At 46.3% G+C, this 13,989-nt stretch overlaps 1 protein-coding gene across 2 annotated transcripts in view; it reads left to right on the top strand.

Annotated features, from left to right (window-relative positions):
- SORL1 (sortilin related receptor 1) overlaps positions 1–12,769 on the top strand; it is a 53,622-nt gene extending 40,853 nt beyond the window's left edge. For both annotated transcript variants that reach the window (XM_030022220.1, XM_030022221.1), the window contains exons 37-48: positions 203–307; positions 1,272–1,344; positions 2,557–2,639; positions 2,921–3,017; positions 3,591–3,775; positions 4,257–4,376; positions 4,477–4,641; positions 5,509–5,683; positions 6,229–6,335; positions 7,032–7,224; positions 7,342–7,554; positions 7,926–12,769. In XM_030022220.1, the coding sequence (XP_029878080.1) occupies positions 203–307; positions 1,272–1,344; positions 2,557–2,639; positions 2,921–3,017; positions 3,591–3,775; positions 4,257–4,376; positions 4,477–4,641; positions 5,509–5,683; positions 6,229–6,335; positions 7,032–7,224; positions 7,342–7,554; positions 7,926–7,993 (1,584 nt within the window). In that variant the 3' untranslated portion in view covers positions 7,994–12,769. The remainder of the gene's footprint in view (positions 1–202; positions 308–1,271; positions 1,345–2,556; positions 2,640–2,920; positions 3,018–3,590; positions 3,776–4,256; positions 4,377–4,476; positions 4,642–5,508; positions 5,684–6,228; positions 6,336–7,031; positions 7,225–7,341; positions 7,555–7,925) is intronic.
- The last annotated feature ends 1,220 nt before the right edge of the window (positions 12,770–13,989 follow it).

Genomic DNA, 13,989 nt, shown 5'->3' on the forward strand with positions numbered 1-13,989 from the left:
CTGCTGAGAGCTTTGGGCAGGTTGGGAAAAGAAATGCTGCAGGGCTGCAGGTAGCGACACGGCCCTCGAGTTCATAATCTCATTTCTGGCTCCCTTTCTAAGCTTTCATACTTCTTTCTACTGACATTTTGACACAGAGGGACCTGTCACCCCGCAGCATTGTTAACTGTGGAGCCCTCATCCCTTGTTTTGGTGCTCCTAGGTGGAATACAGCAGGAGCGGATCCAAGGAGTGGTCATCCCTTAGAACCACCAAGAACTACACCGAGATCAAGAACTTACAGGTCAACACGTTATACACAGTTAGAGTGAGTACTTTCAAAGTTCTATCTATGCATGCTGCCATTACTTATCACTAAGTGGTCTAAGTCCGGCACAGTCAAGTACAACAAGTATGTTCTTAAAATCCTACCATTTAATGTCAACCCACAATGGGGGCTTGGCGTTTGCACTGCTAATGTATATAGTTTCAAGGCCTGAATTAAGGGCGTTGATTTGCTGCTTCTCCCAGAAGGCCAGGCTGTATTATGAAATCTGCACTACTAATTGCCCATTCCAATGACACTGCAATTGCACTGGAGCTGGGCCAGAGATAAATTTGGTCCTTACTGTATCACTGGGAAAAGAAGCAGATCCGCCTGCGGGGAATGTATGCACGTGGGAGAAGCTGGGTAATTATAGACAGAAGTAATAAGAATAGGAAATGAAAGTCTGCACAGTGAGCCCTGGAAAACGTATACTCTGCCATTGTCCGTCCTCCCTGTGCTGAATGAGCGTGGGTTCTTGGGGGAGTTCGCTGGGAGGTGGGATAAATGCCCCCCCACCCCCCATGAATCAGTGCTGTTCTCGCAGTCGGTTGGAGCGAGTCTTTCCTTCCATGGTATTCCTTCCCGTACTAATTCGTTCCCAGATAAATCTTTGGAACTAGATTCAGCGCTCACATGCACTTCATGGGCATGGTTCTTACCTCACTACAGCTGATAGAGTCCAAAGCTCCTTATCTTGATGGACTCATAAAGATCTCATAAAAGAGCGGTTATCTGCAGAGAGGACGCACCTCCCTCCTCTTAGATTCCTTTAATTGACTTAGTCTGTTTTATCTCTGTAATAAGCATTTTATTGCCAAGTAATTAAGCTATTGTTTGCTTCAAAGTCCTTTTCCCATGAGCTCCGCCATGTCCGTAACCTTGCTCTAACCTCATTCTCTGTTTGCATTATACAATGTTGGTGGCGTACATTTGTTCATATTAACTAACCCTCTTATTTGAAAAGGTTGCTGCGGTAACTAGTCGAGGAGTGGGAAATTGGAGTGACTCCAAATCCATAACCACCATAAAAGGCAAAGGTAAATGTTGTTGTTTCAGTCAACTCGGACAACGTAGCAAAAAGGCAGAATACAAGCCTGAACTGTTAGCATCAGCATGCATAACCACCTCCTCATCCTTTATTCTTCCCTACCGAGTGTTTTACACTATTTAACAACTTTGCTGTACCATTTCGCTTAACTTGAGCTGCCTCAAAGTTCAGTGGCAAGTCTGAACGGGTCGCTGACTCTTCCTCTGAACTCTGTGGCACGTAGGATGGATGTACTGCCCTGGAAGTGGGCGAGAAGCCTGTTCGGAAGGTGCCCCTCCCTCCTAGACTGCAGATGGATTCCCTCTGACTTGTGTAGGCTAGATCCTACCTTCAGATAGGCAAGACACGTTACCACTAACTCCTTTGCTGTCACTGGCTGAAAGAATGCTTGCTCATTCTTCTCCCTCTTAGGTTATGATTACGATGGTTTCTGCATCTCATGAAGGTTGGACCACTAAAAGACCACTAAGGCTCCCAAGAACTATCACATTACAGTCTGACAGTAGATGAATTCAAAAAACACAGTAAATCATTTCCCTCCAAACTGTTTTTAGAAAAGCCTTTTGAAATCATTTGTATTCATGCCAAGTTTTTCTTCCAAACCTATATTCTGATGTCAAAATTGCCTGCTAATTTGTTAGATAAAAGTGCATCCTCTCTATGTTGACAAAGGAAGGAAAGAAAACACTATGCTACTAAAATTGCAGGATTCAGATAATATGAAGTACATGAGTACCTGGTGGTTAGAAAAACAGAGGTAGAAAGAACCATAGTAACTTTAACTTCAGGTTTTGCACGAGTGTTTGGCAGCCGTCCCCACCGATAGTTCCTGACCTCCCTCACCAGTTCCTCGGAAGGCCAGAAGCCGTTAACTGGGATACGAGCTTGTCCCACTGAGTTCAGAAGTAAAATACCTGTGCCCAGACCTGTCTGCTTCCAGCCTGTGCTGAGCAAGGCACAGATAAGGCAGCTTTTGGGTGGCTGACGGAAAAAACGATGGAGGTGCAGCACGTCAGTATCTTCTCTGAGGGGAGAGACAAGCCTGTCTTGGAGACAGGCAAGGTTGGGGCTGGAAGGATGGGGCATTCCTGGTCTGAGAGCTGGTTGTCATAATGAAAGGCTGTATCTTACCTGTCCCCTCTCAATAAGTGTTTGTATTTCTTTGTGGTGCGGTAACAGCTGTTTCTCTCTTTCTTTCCAGTCATTCCTCCTCCTGTCATACACATTGAGAGCTACAGCGAGGACTCCATAAGTTTCAGCCTAAAAATGACTACTAATATCAAGGTAACATTTTTAACTTTACTTCCGAAACTAAAATAAAAAAAGGCCTGTGTTGGGTACATGGTAAATACTGGATAGGGTAAGCTGTCACCTATTTAAGTATTGCAATAACTTTTTGGAACTAGTTATTTCATGCCAAATCATTTCTTACTACTCATAAACAACGCCAGCTCTCTTAATTAGGATGGAAAATACAATGCGAAGACTTGCAGCGGTGACTCTTTCACTGCACACAAAAACAGCTGAACTGAAAGATCCTATTGTGTGCCCTTCCTGCTTGACAGGTCAGCGGTTACGTTGTGAACATCTACTGGACATTTGATACACACAGGCAGGAAAAAAGGACTCTGATCATAGAAGGAGAAAAGTCCATCCAAAAAGGTAAATTCTGTGCAAAGTGTAAAATTCTGCTTTAGTCAACACCAAATGGAAGGTTATACAGAAGGTTGTGGTTTTTTTTTTTTTCAACTAGTAGTTTCTGGTTAGGAAAGAGTAAATCTGGAGAGGACAAACCAGCAAATCCTTGGCCTCTGTTTTTAGGACTTAGAGATTTCAGGCAGATTTGTGAGTTATCCCCCCAGAGCCGTGCTAGCCTTTTCTCATCACGTGGGATTTTGTTTGTGGTTCTTTACTCCGCAAAAGGTCAACAATTTCTTGGGCTTGTATACAGTACTTATCTCTATTAATCAAATTTCTGGTTTGGAAAAATCTCTGGTGTGCACAGTCTAGATATGGGAAAGCATCCTGATACAGAAAAGCGCAGGCTAGGTTAGATACCAGAGTCCCAGGTGCTTCTGTAGAAAGGAAATTACTCAAAATTAATGAAAACACAAACCAAGAGAGGCAGGCTCCTGTCTAACACTGTCTGATGCTGCTGACCGTTTCCTAGAGCTCTCACCCTGCCATCGCAGTACTTTGCCTCACCTAATAGTGCATGTTTCTCTTCTTGCTCAGTGGCAAATTTGACAGCACACACCCCCTATGAAATTTCTGCTTGGGCGAAGACGGAGCTGGGTGACAGCCCTCTGTCTTTCGTACATGTCATGACCAGTGGGACAAGACCTGCATCGCCAAGTCTGAAAGCCAAGGCCATCAACCAGACTGCAGTGGAGTGCAGCTGGACCGGACCGAAGAATGTCGTAAGGCACCAACTCTCTTTTCTCACCAGCCAGGATGGGGTCTAGCTCAGAGCCTCAAAACACAAGCAAAATCTTAAAACGGGATTATTTGTAGGGATTGAATTGCAAGGCCCTGAAAATTTTATGCTCCAAAAACGAGAGAAAGCACCTGCTGCCTCTTAAACGGAAACAAGGAAAGCCTTCTTGTTGTCTATTTGTTCAGCCGCTGATCCAGTGGAGAAGTGGCTGAAACACAGATAGCGTGATGCTCCGGTGGTCTTTCAGTTGACTGCTGTGTTATCAGAGCTGAGCCCAGGATTTTAGGGTGGGGAGTGCAGCAGCAAGTGGGCAGGCTGAACCTGAACTTGGGCAGGAGGGAGTGCCCCGAGGAAAAAGGGTCTTTGCATCATGTCCCTAAAAAGTGGCAGCCAGTGAAAGTTCGGGGGGGAGCTCCAGCTCTTGGCAAAATCTGTACCGTCCCTGTTGTGCTCTTCCTCCGCAGGTCTATGGCATCTTCTATGCCACGTCCTTCCTAGAGCTGTACAGGAGCCCTCACAACACCACCACAACCTCCCACAACATCACCGTGATCGTGCAGCGGGACGAGCAGTACCTGTTTCTGGTAGGCTCCTCTTCCGTTCCCACTCCTACCTGCGCTGCGGGCTGTAGCTTGCTACCGAAGGGTGCAGGCACAGTATTAACCGCTGTGTCATCCCTTCAAGGTCCGTGTGATGTCTCCCTACCAAGGGCCACCGTCCGACTACGTTGTGGTGAAGATGATCCCCGACAACCGCCTTCCCCCTCGGCACCTCCACTCCGTGCACACCGGAAAGACGTTCGCAGTCATTAAGTGGGAATCGCCCTACGATTCGCCCGACCAGGACATGGTAATGTCTCACAGCGCCTTCTCCTGCCCCTCTGCACACAAACCCCTGGCTCAGAGACAGATCCCTGCCCTGCTGCTGATGGAGACCTGAGTCTGAGATCAGACCTACCCTCCATCCAGTCATTGTCAAGATGCCGACGCCTCCAGAACCTGCATTCCCCCTCTTCACATTCCTGGCCATGAGCTCAGGCCTATAACATTCGCGTTGCGTTTAAAAACAGTCAGGTCTGGGATGTCTTTTGCTGACTGAGTCCGATAGCAAACTTGTGCATGTGCTAAAAGACCTTTCTGGGCTTTGGCTTTGCCCTGGAGCCCGGGCTGGCCGGTGCCCGAGCGCAGCCCGCAGGTCAGCAGGACAGGCGTCGGGCTCTGCCTCCCGCTCCAGCCGCGCCGGCGCAGCCCCAACAAAGCCCGGTTCTGTTTTCTAGCACGCTGGCGTATGGTCAGGTCTCGCTCCATTGAAGGCGAGTAATTTTCTCAGCAAGCTTTCTGCTCCTATTCTGGTCCAGAGACTTTAACGGCAAAGGTTTCAAGGTATAAATCTTCCTGGCAAAACTGGAAACTGACAGGGCAGGAGTTTGCCTTGCATCCTTGTGATTCATTAAGAAATACAACCTGAGATTTTCCTCCTGCCCTCATCTGTTCCAGTAACTGCGTTTTCTGTATCTGTAAATACTGATCTCGGGCAGGGATCCAGCTAGTCCAGCAAGAGGCTTGAAATCTTACTTCCCAGGCTTTCTGTAGAGCGCAGGCACGCTTTATTTCAAATTTTGCCCCCCTGTCTAATGTCCTACCATTGTATGAGATTGCTAGCAAGTCTGCAGGAAAGTAAGATCTTTCATCGTGTGTGCCTTTCCTCCCCCGCCAGTTATATGCTGTCGCAGTTAAAGATTTAGTAAGAAAAACAGATAAGATCTACAAAGTGAAAACCCGGAACAGCACGGTGGAGTACACCATTAAGAAACTCGAACCGGGAGGCAAATACCATGTGATTGTTCAACTGGGAAACATGAGCAAAGAATCCAGCATGAAGATCAACACAGGTAAAGGAAAGAGTACTACTGGGTGGGTGCTGGGGCGAGTCCTTGCAGCAGTGTCCACTAGAGGGAATCCAGCGCCCATCCCACACACCATCCATCCCACCCCTGCGCTGCTTGGAGGCTGCAGTAGTGTTTCTGCATCGCTTAGTCCTCTTCCACAGCTGAAGCCCAGTTCCGAGAGGCTTCCCCTGCAGCTCCCAGGGAAGGCAATTAAACCCCTGAACAACAGCAGCGGAGAGGAAGCCTCTCAAACGATAGCCAGGGAGTTTTTCCCCTGCCTAGATGGAGATGGGAAGGACACCTGTTTGGCTGGCGGTGTAGGCACCATGAAGTACCATTAAGGTCCCACCATAAAAAACCCACTGAAAATCTCCTACCAGATTACATGTCCCAGTAGCCTCTCCTCCAGTACAGTCCTTTTCTAAGCAGAGTATTGCTCTGATCCCTAAGAAACGCTACGTCTCAGAAGTGACCCCATTGCTGTTTCTCAGCCAAAAGTGTCACCAGTGTTAAAACCTAACCTGCCTGCCATTTTTTCTCATTTGCAGTTCCACTGTCTGCACCAGACGCCTTAAAAATTATAACAGAAAATGACCATATTCTGCTTTTTTGGAAGAGTTTGGCATTAAAGGAGAGCAATTTCAATGAAAGCCGGGTAAGTTGCACTGTCTCTCCTGTCCTACGGGCCGTGTTTCAGAAAAACCTAGAGCAGAGTCTCTGCAAGGCTCCTTTCACAGACTCTTTCAAATACACCAGTACGCTCTGCTCCCTTTAGTGTCCTCGATGAGCCCTCTACATAGAGCTCACTTCAATTCGTATCACGACTAAGGCACTAAAGCTGATAGATCCAATCGGTCACCTTTTAGGAACATAATTATCCTCTTGAAAAAAGTCAACTGTCACACGTGTGAAAGGACTGGGAATAGGACACTGCCCCACTGCGCCGGGAAGCACAGCGGTAGCGTCTGAGAATTGTCATGGTTTAGCCTTTGATAGAAAATCTGCGACATGTTCTCTGTCAGGGTCCGGGCAGGTAGCAAACTACGCCAAAAAAGCCATCACCGTTTCTGGACTCTGTGTTTTGGGTGGTCTCGGGTGGATGCTAAGAACAGAGGGAACCAGACAGACTGGAATCTTCTCTCCTCCCTGAACTGGCCAAGGTCAATGCACACTGACAGGGATGCCTGCAGGAGGGTCTACATTGCTCTCTCCCAACTGATATAGCCCAATGCATTTCATCAAAGCTAGATTCAGGGGATAAAACAAGTTTCAAAGCCCAGTTGGAAGGAGCGAACCTGACCTCTGCAGCCGAGTGATTTGGGGTTTGTGGTTTTGTCTTCACAACTCTCAGGGTTACGAGATTCACATGTTTGACAGCTTGATGAACATCACAGCTTATCTCGGGAACACCACAGAAAACTTCTTCAAAGTTTCCAACCTGAAGATAGGTCACAACTATTCGTTCACTGTTCAGGCCAGGTGCCTGTACAGCGGGCAGATGTGCGGCGAGCCGGCCACGCTTCTCTATGATGAACTAGGAACTGGTAAGTCCCTGGCATTTTCCCCATCCTCCTTAACAAAGACTAATGAAAGCCTCGCAAACTCACTAGAGAAATGTGCTGTTGGTTGCAAACGGCTCTTCTCTCCCTCCCTCATCTTAGGTGAAGACTCCTCTGCAGCAAAAGCCGGTAGATCCACAGACGTCGCTGCCATCGTGGTACCGGTGCTGTTCCTGCTGCTGGTGACCCTCGGGATTGGCTTCGTGGTGCTGTACATGAGGCACAGACGGCTGCAGAACAGCTTCACTGCCTTTGCAAACAGCCACTACAGCTCCCGCCTGGGTTCGGCCATATTCTCCTCGGGAGATGATTTAGGTACGTAGCCCTTGGTTTCATGCAATGGCATTTCAGGACAGCCTTAAGGACGCGAAATCGGTGCAAGACCTAACTTCTCTGTCATGCTTTGGGCCACCTTTGGCATGAAAATCTCTATGGATTTGCTCTTGTCCTAAAAGTACAAAGTTGGCCCAGGATAAACTTTTTTAACGACTTCACTTAAACCGTTCCCTCTAATGCAAATCAGTTAAAACCCGAATATAACAGGTAGAACAACCAGGTAAGAGCATGAGCGAGGCCACAATATACTGGTTTTGAGGGCAGTTTTGTGGCCGACTTTGGTAGCCTGTCCAGTCGTGCCCCGTGAAATGCTGAGGGTGGCATAACAGCACTCTGGGTTTGTTTTTCAGGAGATGAGGATGACGAAGCCCCAATGATAACTGGATTTTCAGATGACGTTCCCATGGTCATCGCATGAAGCGCATTTCTGACTGTAAAAACCAAATGGTGTAAATATTTTATTTGATAAAAATAGTTGATTGTTTATTTTAAAAATGCACTTTTGAGTTGCAATATGTTATTTTTATATGGGCCAAAAAAATTTTAAAAATACACTTTGTAGTAATCAACTGTGAATTGCAGACTAGGTTGGTTTAGTAACAAATTGCTTTGATTTAACATTAATTTAGTCTTACAAGGCTATGCTTGCTGGGCATGCTTTTAAGTCTGTGAGATATTTTCCGTTGACTAAATTGGCTACTCGTTTTATTTTTCTAAGACAAGAATAAATTTATTTAAAAAAAATTCAGGAGATTATATATGTAGAGAGAGATAAGTAATATAGTCCCTGAAGGTTTTGCTTTTACTTTAAAAAAAAAAAATCCTTTGGACTTTGTTTTATATGAAAGTGTTTTTGTTGTGTTAATTTATTGGGAAATCTGCTTGAGAACAGATTTCCAAAGTCGTCAGACATTGTACACATTATTGTGTAGAACATGTGCCACTTTATCTTGCAAGGCAGTAGTATCTTGGCATCTCCATCATTGTTCTTGCCATGATAATAAAAATCCTTATTTTTACATATTTTCCCCCCTTATTAAAGGACCCAATCTTTCAGCAATCTCAGAGCCCAAGTCAAGATACTGCAGCATACTTTATGTACGAGTTTAGCTTCCTGCTGCTGTACCTATAAGCCAAAAGCATCCCTACCAAGCCGTGCTGCCAAGGGTCATGTAAACCCTTGCACGTGGGTGTGACACGCCACGGGCCATTAGCAGGAGGGTTTCTGGAGCTCTGCCCGCAGGAAAGAGGTTATCCCTGGGCAGCAGCACCGTGCAAGCGCCCAGGCTTTGCAGTTTTGACCCTCGCTTTCAGGTGTACAGTAACAACACACTGTACCCTCCCGCCCAAACCCCTTCGGAGGGCACCTGCAGTTACTGAGCTGCTGCCCGTGCCCGTCACGCGTGGCCTAATTAATCTGCGGTTTACGTCAGTAACGTCACCGAAAAAATTTGCCACCACCTGAAGTTAAAGCGCACACCTCAAAACACGCTTCCCAGCTGATCAGGACACCTTTCCTCTGTGGAGCTTCTCTAAGATGCTAGCATGTCAGCGGGACGGAAGGGGGAGCCTCCACTGTGCGCAACTGGGAAACGGCTTCGAATGCAGATTTTCCACAGTCGTACAGAGCGGTAATTACTAAACATCTGAATTCATTTCGTTTACAGCAGGGATTCGATCCTCCTTCATTAGCATTTCCTAAAAGCAGCTGTAGTTGTACCTTCAGCTTTAGAAGGAACATTTATACACTCATATATATTATTTTCCCATCACTAGTCATCTCACGTTTCCAGTAGACATAATACTGGCTACAGAGCTAAGCAGTAGAAATGTCTGGTTACCACTGTCGAGCTTTTTTTGTGATAGCAAAATGTGAATCTCGCCACGAATCCAACTACTTGCCAACCCAAGAGCGATGACACGAGCGGATGTTCACTGGTCACGCCTGTCCATGCTCTATATATGCAAAACTTCACACCAGTAAAACACAGCACACTGTCTTGTCACGCTGGTTTCTTTGTTTAAACCAAAAGTATTTTTGCTGTGTAAATTAAGTTATAATTGCAGTCTTCCTACAGATGAAATGAGAAAGGCCAACTATGTTTTGATACGCGACTGATCCATTTAATTTCACGTACAGAAAATGTATAAAAAGTTGAAGTTCTGTATGGTTTGATACTCTATAGAAATACTAACTCTATTTTCAATTACTGGTGTTATCATTCCCGGTGACAGGTTTTTTTCCCCCCAAAGCTGGGACCAAACTATAATCAGATTTTTATAAGTAGCAGCAAGCTTGCAGAGTTGCAATATTTTTACCTTGTCAGTGGGTCAGGTGCTGTTCAGGAGTAAAAATTTTGAGTGAATCAACCCAGCATGTGTAGCTCAATTTGCATAGAATTACAGCTACACAGAGAGTCCAGAATCTGACCCAGAGGCTAAACTATGCTAAAAAGACATAAATCAGAAGTTTTTATACGGGAAAGAAAGCCTAAAAGCAGAGAGAAAGAGTATTGAACCCCTTCCTTATTAAGCAAATATTTCTGGCACAGGTAACTGAAAACTACAGTACAGTATCCCAGAAGCTGGTACCTCTCTGGTGAGAATTACTATTGGTTAAATACTGCTGCTTTACTCCTCCAGGGTAAATCCTGCTCCAGTAAGGCGAGTAGAATTTATCCCACCTCTAGCTGGAAGACAGATGCCAAGGGGAACCCTTGTAACCACTTTATATTCTGCAGAAATGCCTCGGCTGGATGCTTTCAAGCATCAGCTGGGGGACAGGTCACCTCTTCTGGCCACTCTGAAAAGCTCCTTTGTACCCGTGGCCCAGCCACACTCGCATGGAGCTCAGTCTATTGCCAGCAAAGCATTTTGCTGTAATACTGTACTCAAAAGCAACACTCGTGGTTACCTGTGCCTCACTAACGCATCGCGGGCGCAGCAGAGCCCTCTGTGCTCAGTCTGCAGAGTCGCCCCTGCATCGCACAGGGGTTTGGGGGCACTTCGGCAGCCAGGCTTTGTGCAACGCTGAATTTACCTTATGTGGACAGTACTGTAATGCAGAGGCATGCCCTACCCTCCGAGATTTTCCCTTCATTGCAAAAATCACCACTGTGCTCTCAGCAAAGCAACTTCACAGGGCTAGTGTATTTTATATATAGGTAGAGAAGTCCAAGCTCCAGGCAGGGAGTGAGCAGGATAGATGCGGTTCTGGGGAAATTGTATATTTTTATGAACTTTTGAAGCACGGAATCTTGTTCACAGAGACATATAGGGGGTGGGAGGGTTCTGGTGTAAATATGGTACATGGATGTGGATGCATATTTTGTTCTGGTTTTGTTTCAGTAGCCTTATGCAATGTGACACGACTCGTTGCCCTAACTTTTGGGAGGTGACTTGGGTTTACCTCGTAGGAACCCAGTGCAATGTTTGGATCCATAAGGAAAAAAAAGGGGGTATGGGAGGTACCCTGGTTGGGAGGAACTTCTTCCAGTTAGTTTGTGTTTGCATCCATTTCAGATTTCACCGCAGATGCCCGCTGGTACTCTGAAGTCCATTTGAACGAAAGACTAAGGTTGAACGCTAAAATCTGGTGGGGCTTTAGGACCATGAGGTTCGTTTTGCTTTGGCTCAGGTTTTTTTGAGGGGGGGTTGTGCGTTTTTTGGGGGTGGGGGTTCTGGCTTTCACAAGAAAGGACGAGGAGGTGCCATTTTCCAGGTTTGAGATCTAAAACGCCCGCTCAAGGTCAAAAAAGTGATCCCTTTCAGCCTGAATAAATCATATCACTCCTTCGTCTGCCCCCTCTGTAAAATGGCTGCGGCGAGCGGCTCGCCCCAGCTCCCGCAGCGACCTGCACGCGTGCCCGCCTCCCCGGAGCCCGGCACCGGCTCCGGGCGCACGCGGGAGCCAGCCGGAGCACGAGCTTCCCAGCTCCTCTGCTGCTCGGCCGGCGGTTTACCCCAGGTAAACGCCAAGAGGAGTTTCAGGGAGGGGTGAAGCACGTCGTCTTGACTGCAGGGGAAAACCGTGCACGCAGATATTTAATCTGCAGAATAGCTGGCGTGCTGTAAGTTCGCGGCCCGGCTAACCCTGCCGTAACTTGTTCCATGTGCCTCTACCTTGACACAGCATTAGCAGGAGACAGCTGCAGATCCAGTACTGGGAAAAGACTGTTTTCCTTGGACAGAGATCAAGTTACATAGATGTATACGAGCGCGTACCCAGCCAGAAAGGGGAGGAGAGCGCGTACGAGCGTGAGGGAGCAAGTGCTGCGACAATGCTGGCGGCTACCCACATCCACGCCACCATCTTTTGGCCTCGTGACCAAAGGACCTTTGTGTTTGCGGGTCACCTTGGTGGTCAGAAAATGGTATTGCTTCCTGCTGGCTTCTAGAAACCCCGGGAGAAGTGACTTGAGAGCTCCGGTCTGGGTGGAGAGGGATCCGCCTCGCGCAGACAACCGACAGGGCAGGATTATTTAGCGATCCTGTAGAGTCACCTAAAGCAGCCCCAAATTCCCATTAGCCACCAGGGAAACCTCATCTGGGTCAGTGCCTCTCACTGAGCAGCACAGCCTTTCCTCGCAGGGCAGATTTCAGTCTTAGGATACGCATGCTTGAAATCTCTTTGTAGGGACAGAATACTATTTAACGACAAACTTCACTAATTTGCTGGTGGAAACGTAAAACTGTGTTTGGGAAAGACCAAAATAACATTTTCCGAAACAACTTTCAAGTCTCCTTCAAATGGACTTCAAAAGGGAAATGGTGCAATTGACTTAGTTACTCTTGGACCCAGAGAGCATCTTCATTACTGGAACTAGCTGTAACATTTATAATTAATCCTTCAAAACGTGCAGCAGTCTACAAGCAGCCAGTCTCTAATGAGTTTTTTAGAGGTAGTGTCAACTTCTAATCTGGCTCCTGAAGCGAAGTTTAATACTATACCATTTGAATTGCTACTCTGTGTCTTTTTTTTTTTTTTCCTCATTCACTGATTTCTGCTATGTTATTATTGCACAATTTTGAAGGAATTTTTGTCTGTCAATTTTTTCCACTTAATAATAATATTAATGATAATAATAATAATAAAAATAAAAATGGACTGCGTAAACAAAACAATTTCTGGTTTCCAAAATTATTATCTAGCATCTGTGTGTCTAGTGCAATAAAAAGGAGACTTTTTTCTGAACTGTATTTGGGTTTTGGTTTACCTTAGAAGGACGCGTTGTATAACCTAACAGGATGATCAGAAACAGAAAAATTGAGCTTTCAGCAGAAGGAGCAGCAGAGTCCTGCTAAAAAGGTACCACTAACACGCATAATGCAATCATGCATCTGGCTAGTTCTCGGTGCCTTCCTTCAAGGTCAGCACCAGTCAGTAAGCAACACCCTCAGACACCAGACAACATCTCGAGCCTTTCCGAGCTTCACCTCCCTGTTTGCAGAACAACATCTCCAGCGCTAAGCCCGGCTTGCCGCTAACATCACACATTATTTCCCTGATTAAAATCCATTTCCACAACAATCCCGTCCCCACGCCGCATGGTGCATTTGCACTGTTTGGCTGTTGCTGTTTGAAACACTATGTACGCAAGTACACCTGACACACAAGCAGCTGAAAGCAAGCAGAATTACTACTCGCAGAGAGAGGTAATGAGCAGGCAGCAGTCTCTCACACATACCTCATTTTTTAGCCTACGTAATTGGAAAGGCAACATGTGATCTCGGTGGACATAATTGAGGCATGCAAGCATCTTAAGTGTTGCACGTCATTAATGCTTAGCTTAAGGCAACATTAACAAACAGCCATTCCTTCCTCCCCGTTGCCCCCTTCTTCATGAATGAAGCTGATTTTTCCCTGTTGTTGCTGAAATAGATTGCTCCCCCAGGAGACAGAAGAAGTTACACCTCATTCCCATGCACCTCCTTTCTGTTAAAGTAGTCAGCGTGACTCTTAAGCTTCAGCACTAAGTGTCTCTGAGAAAATATTGACAGAGTAAAGGCCGGACAGAAAAAGAGATCTGTTCATGCCTCTCCTTCTAACAAATCTTGCAGATTTTTGTGGATAGGAAAGATTTTCCCCCTGATCCTTTACTGCCTTCACCAGAACTGTATTTATCAAGTTACCTTGTGATGAAATGAAGAAATACTGCTCCGAGAGACCCAGCTTCTCCTGCCCACCATCCCACTTACAAACCTTGCCCTGGGCTGCCCATGGACTTTTTATATCAAGACCCCACTGGCCCTCAGCAGACCGTCACCTTCAGACCCAATACCTAGAGAGCAGCGAGAAAGCCGCAGGAGCAGATTGAACCCACCTACTCCGGAAGTCTGCACTGGAATTTTTTCCTGGCTCTTTTCTTTGTATATCTTCTCCATTTTTTTTGCTTTTATGACCTTTCCTTATTG

Source organism: Aquila chrysaetos, chromosome 8 (assembly GCF_900496995.4).
Source record: "Aquila chrysaetos chrysaetos chromosome 8, bAquChr1.4, whole genome shotgun sequence".
Classification (NCBI taxonomy): Eukaryota; Metazoa; Chordata; class Aves; order Accipitriformes; family Accipitridae; genus Aquila; species Aquila chrysaetos.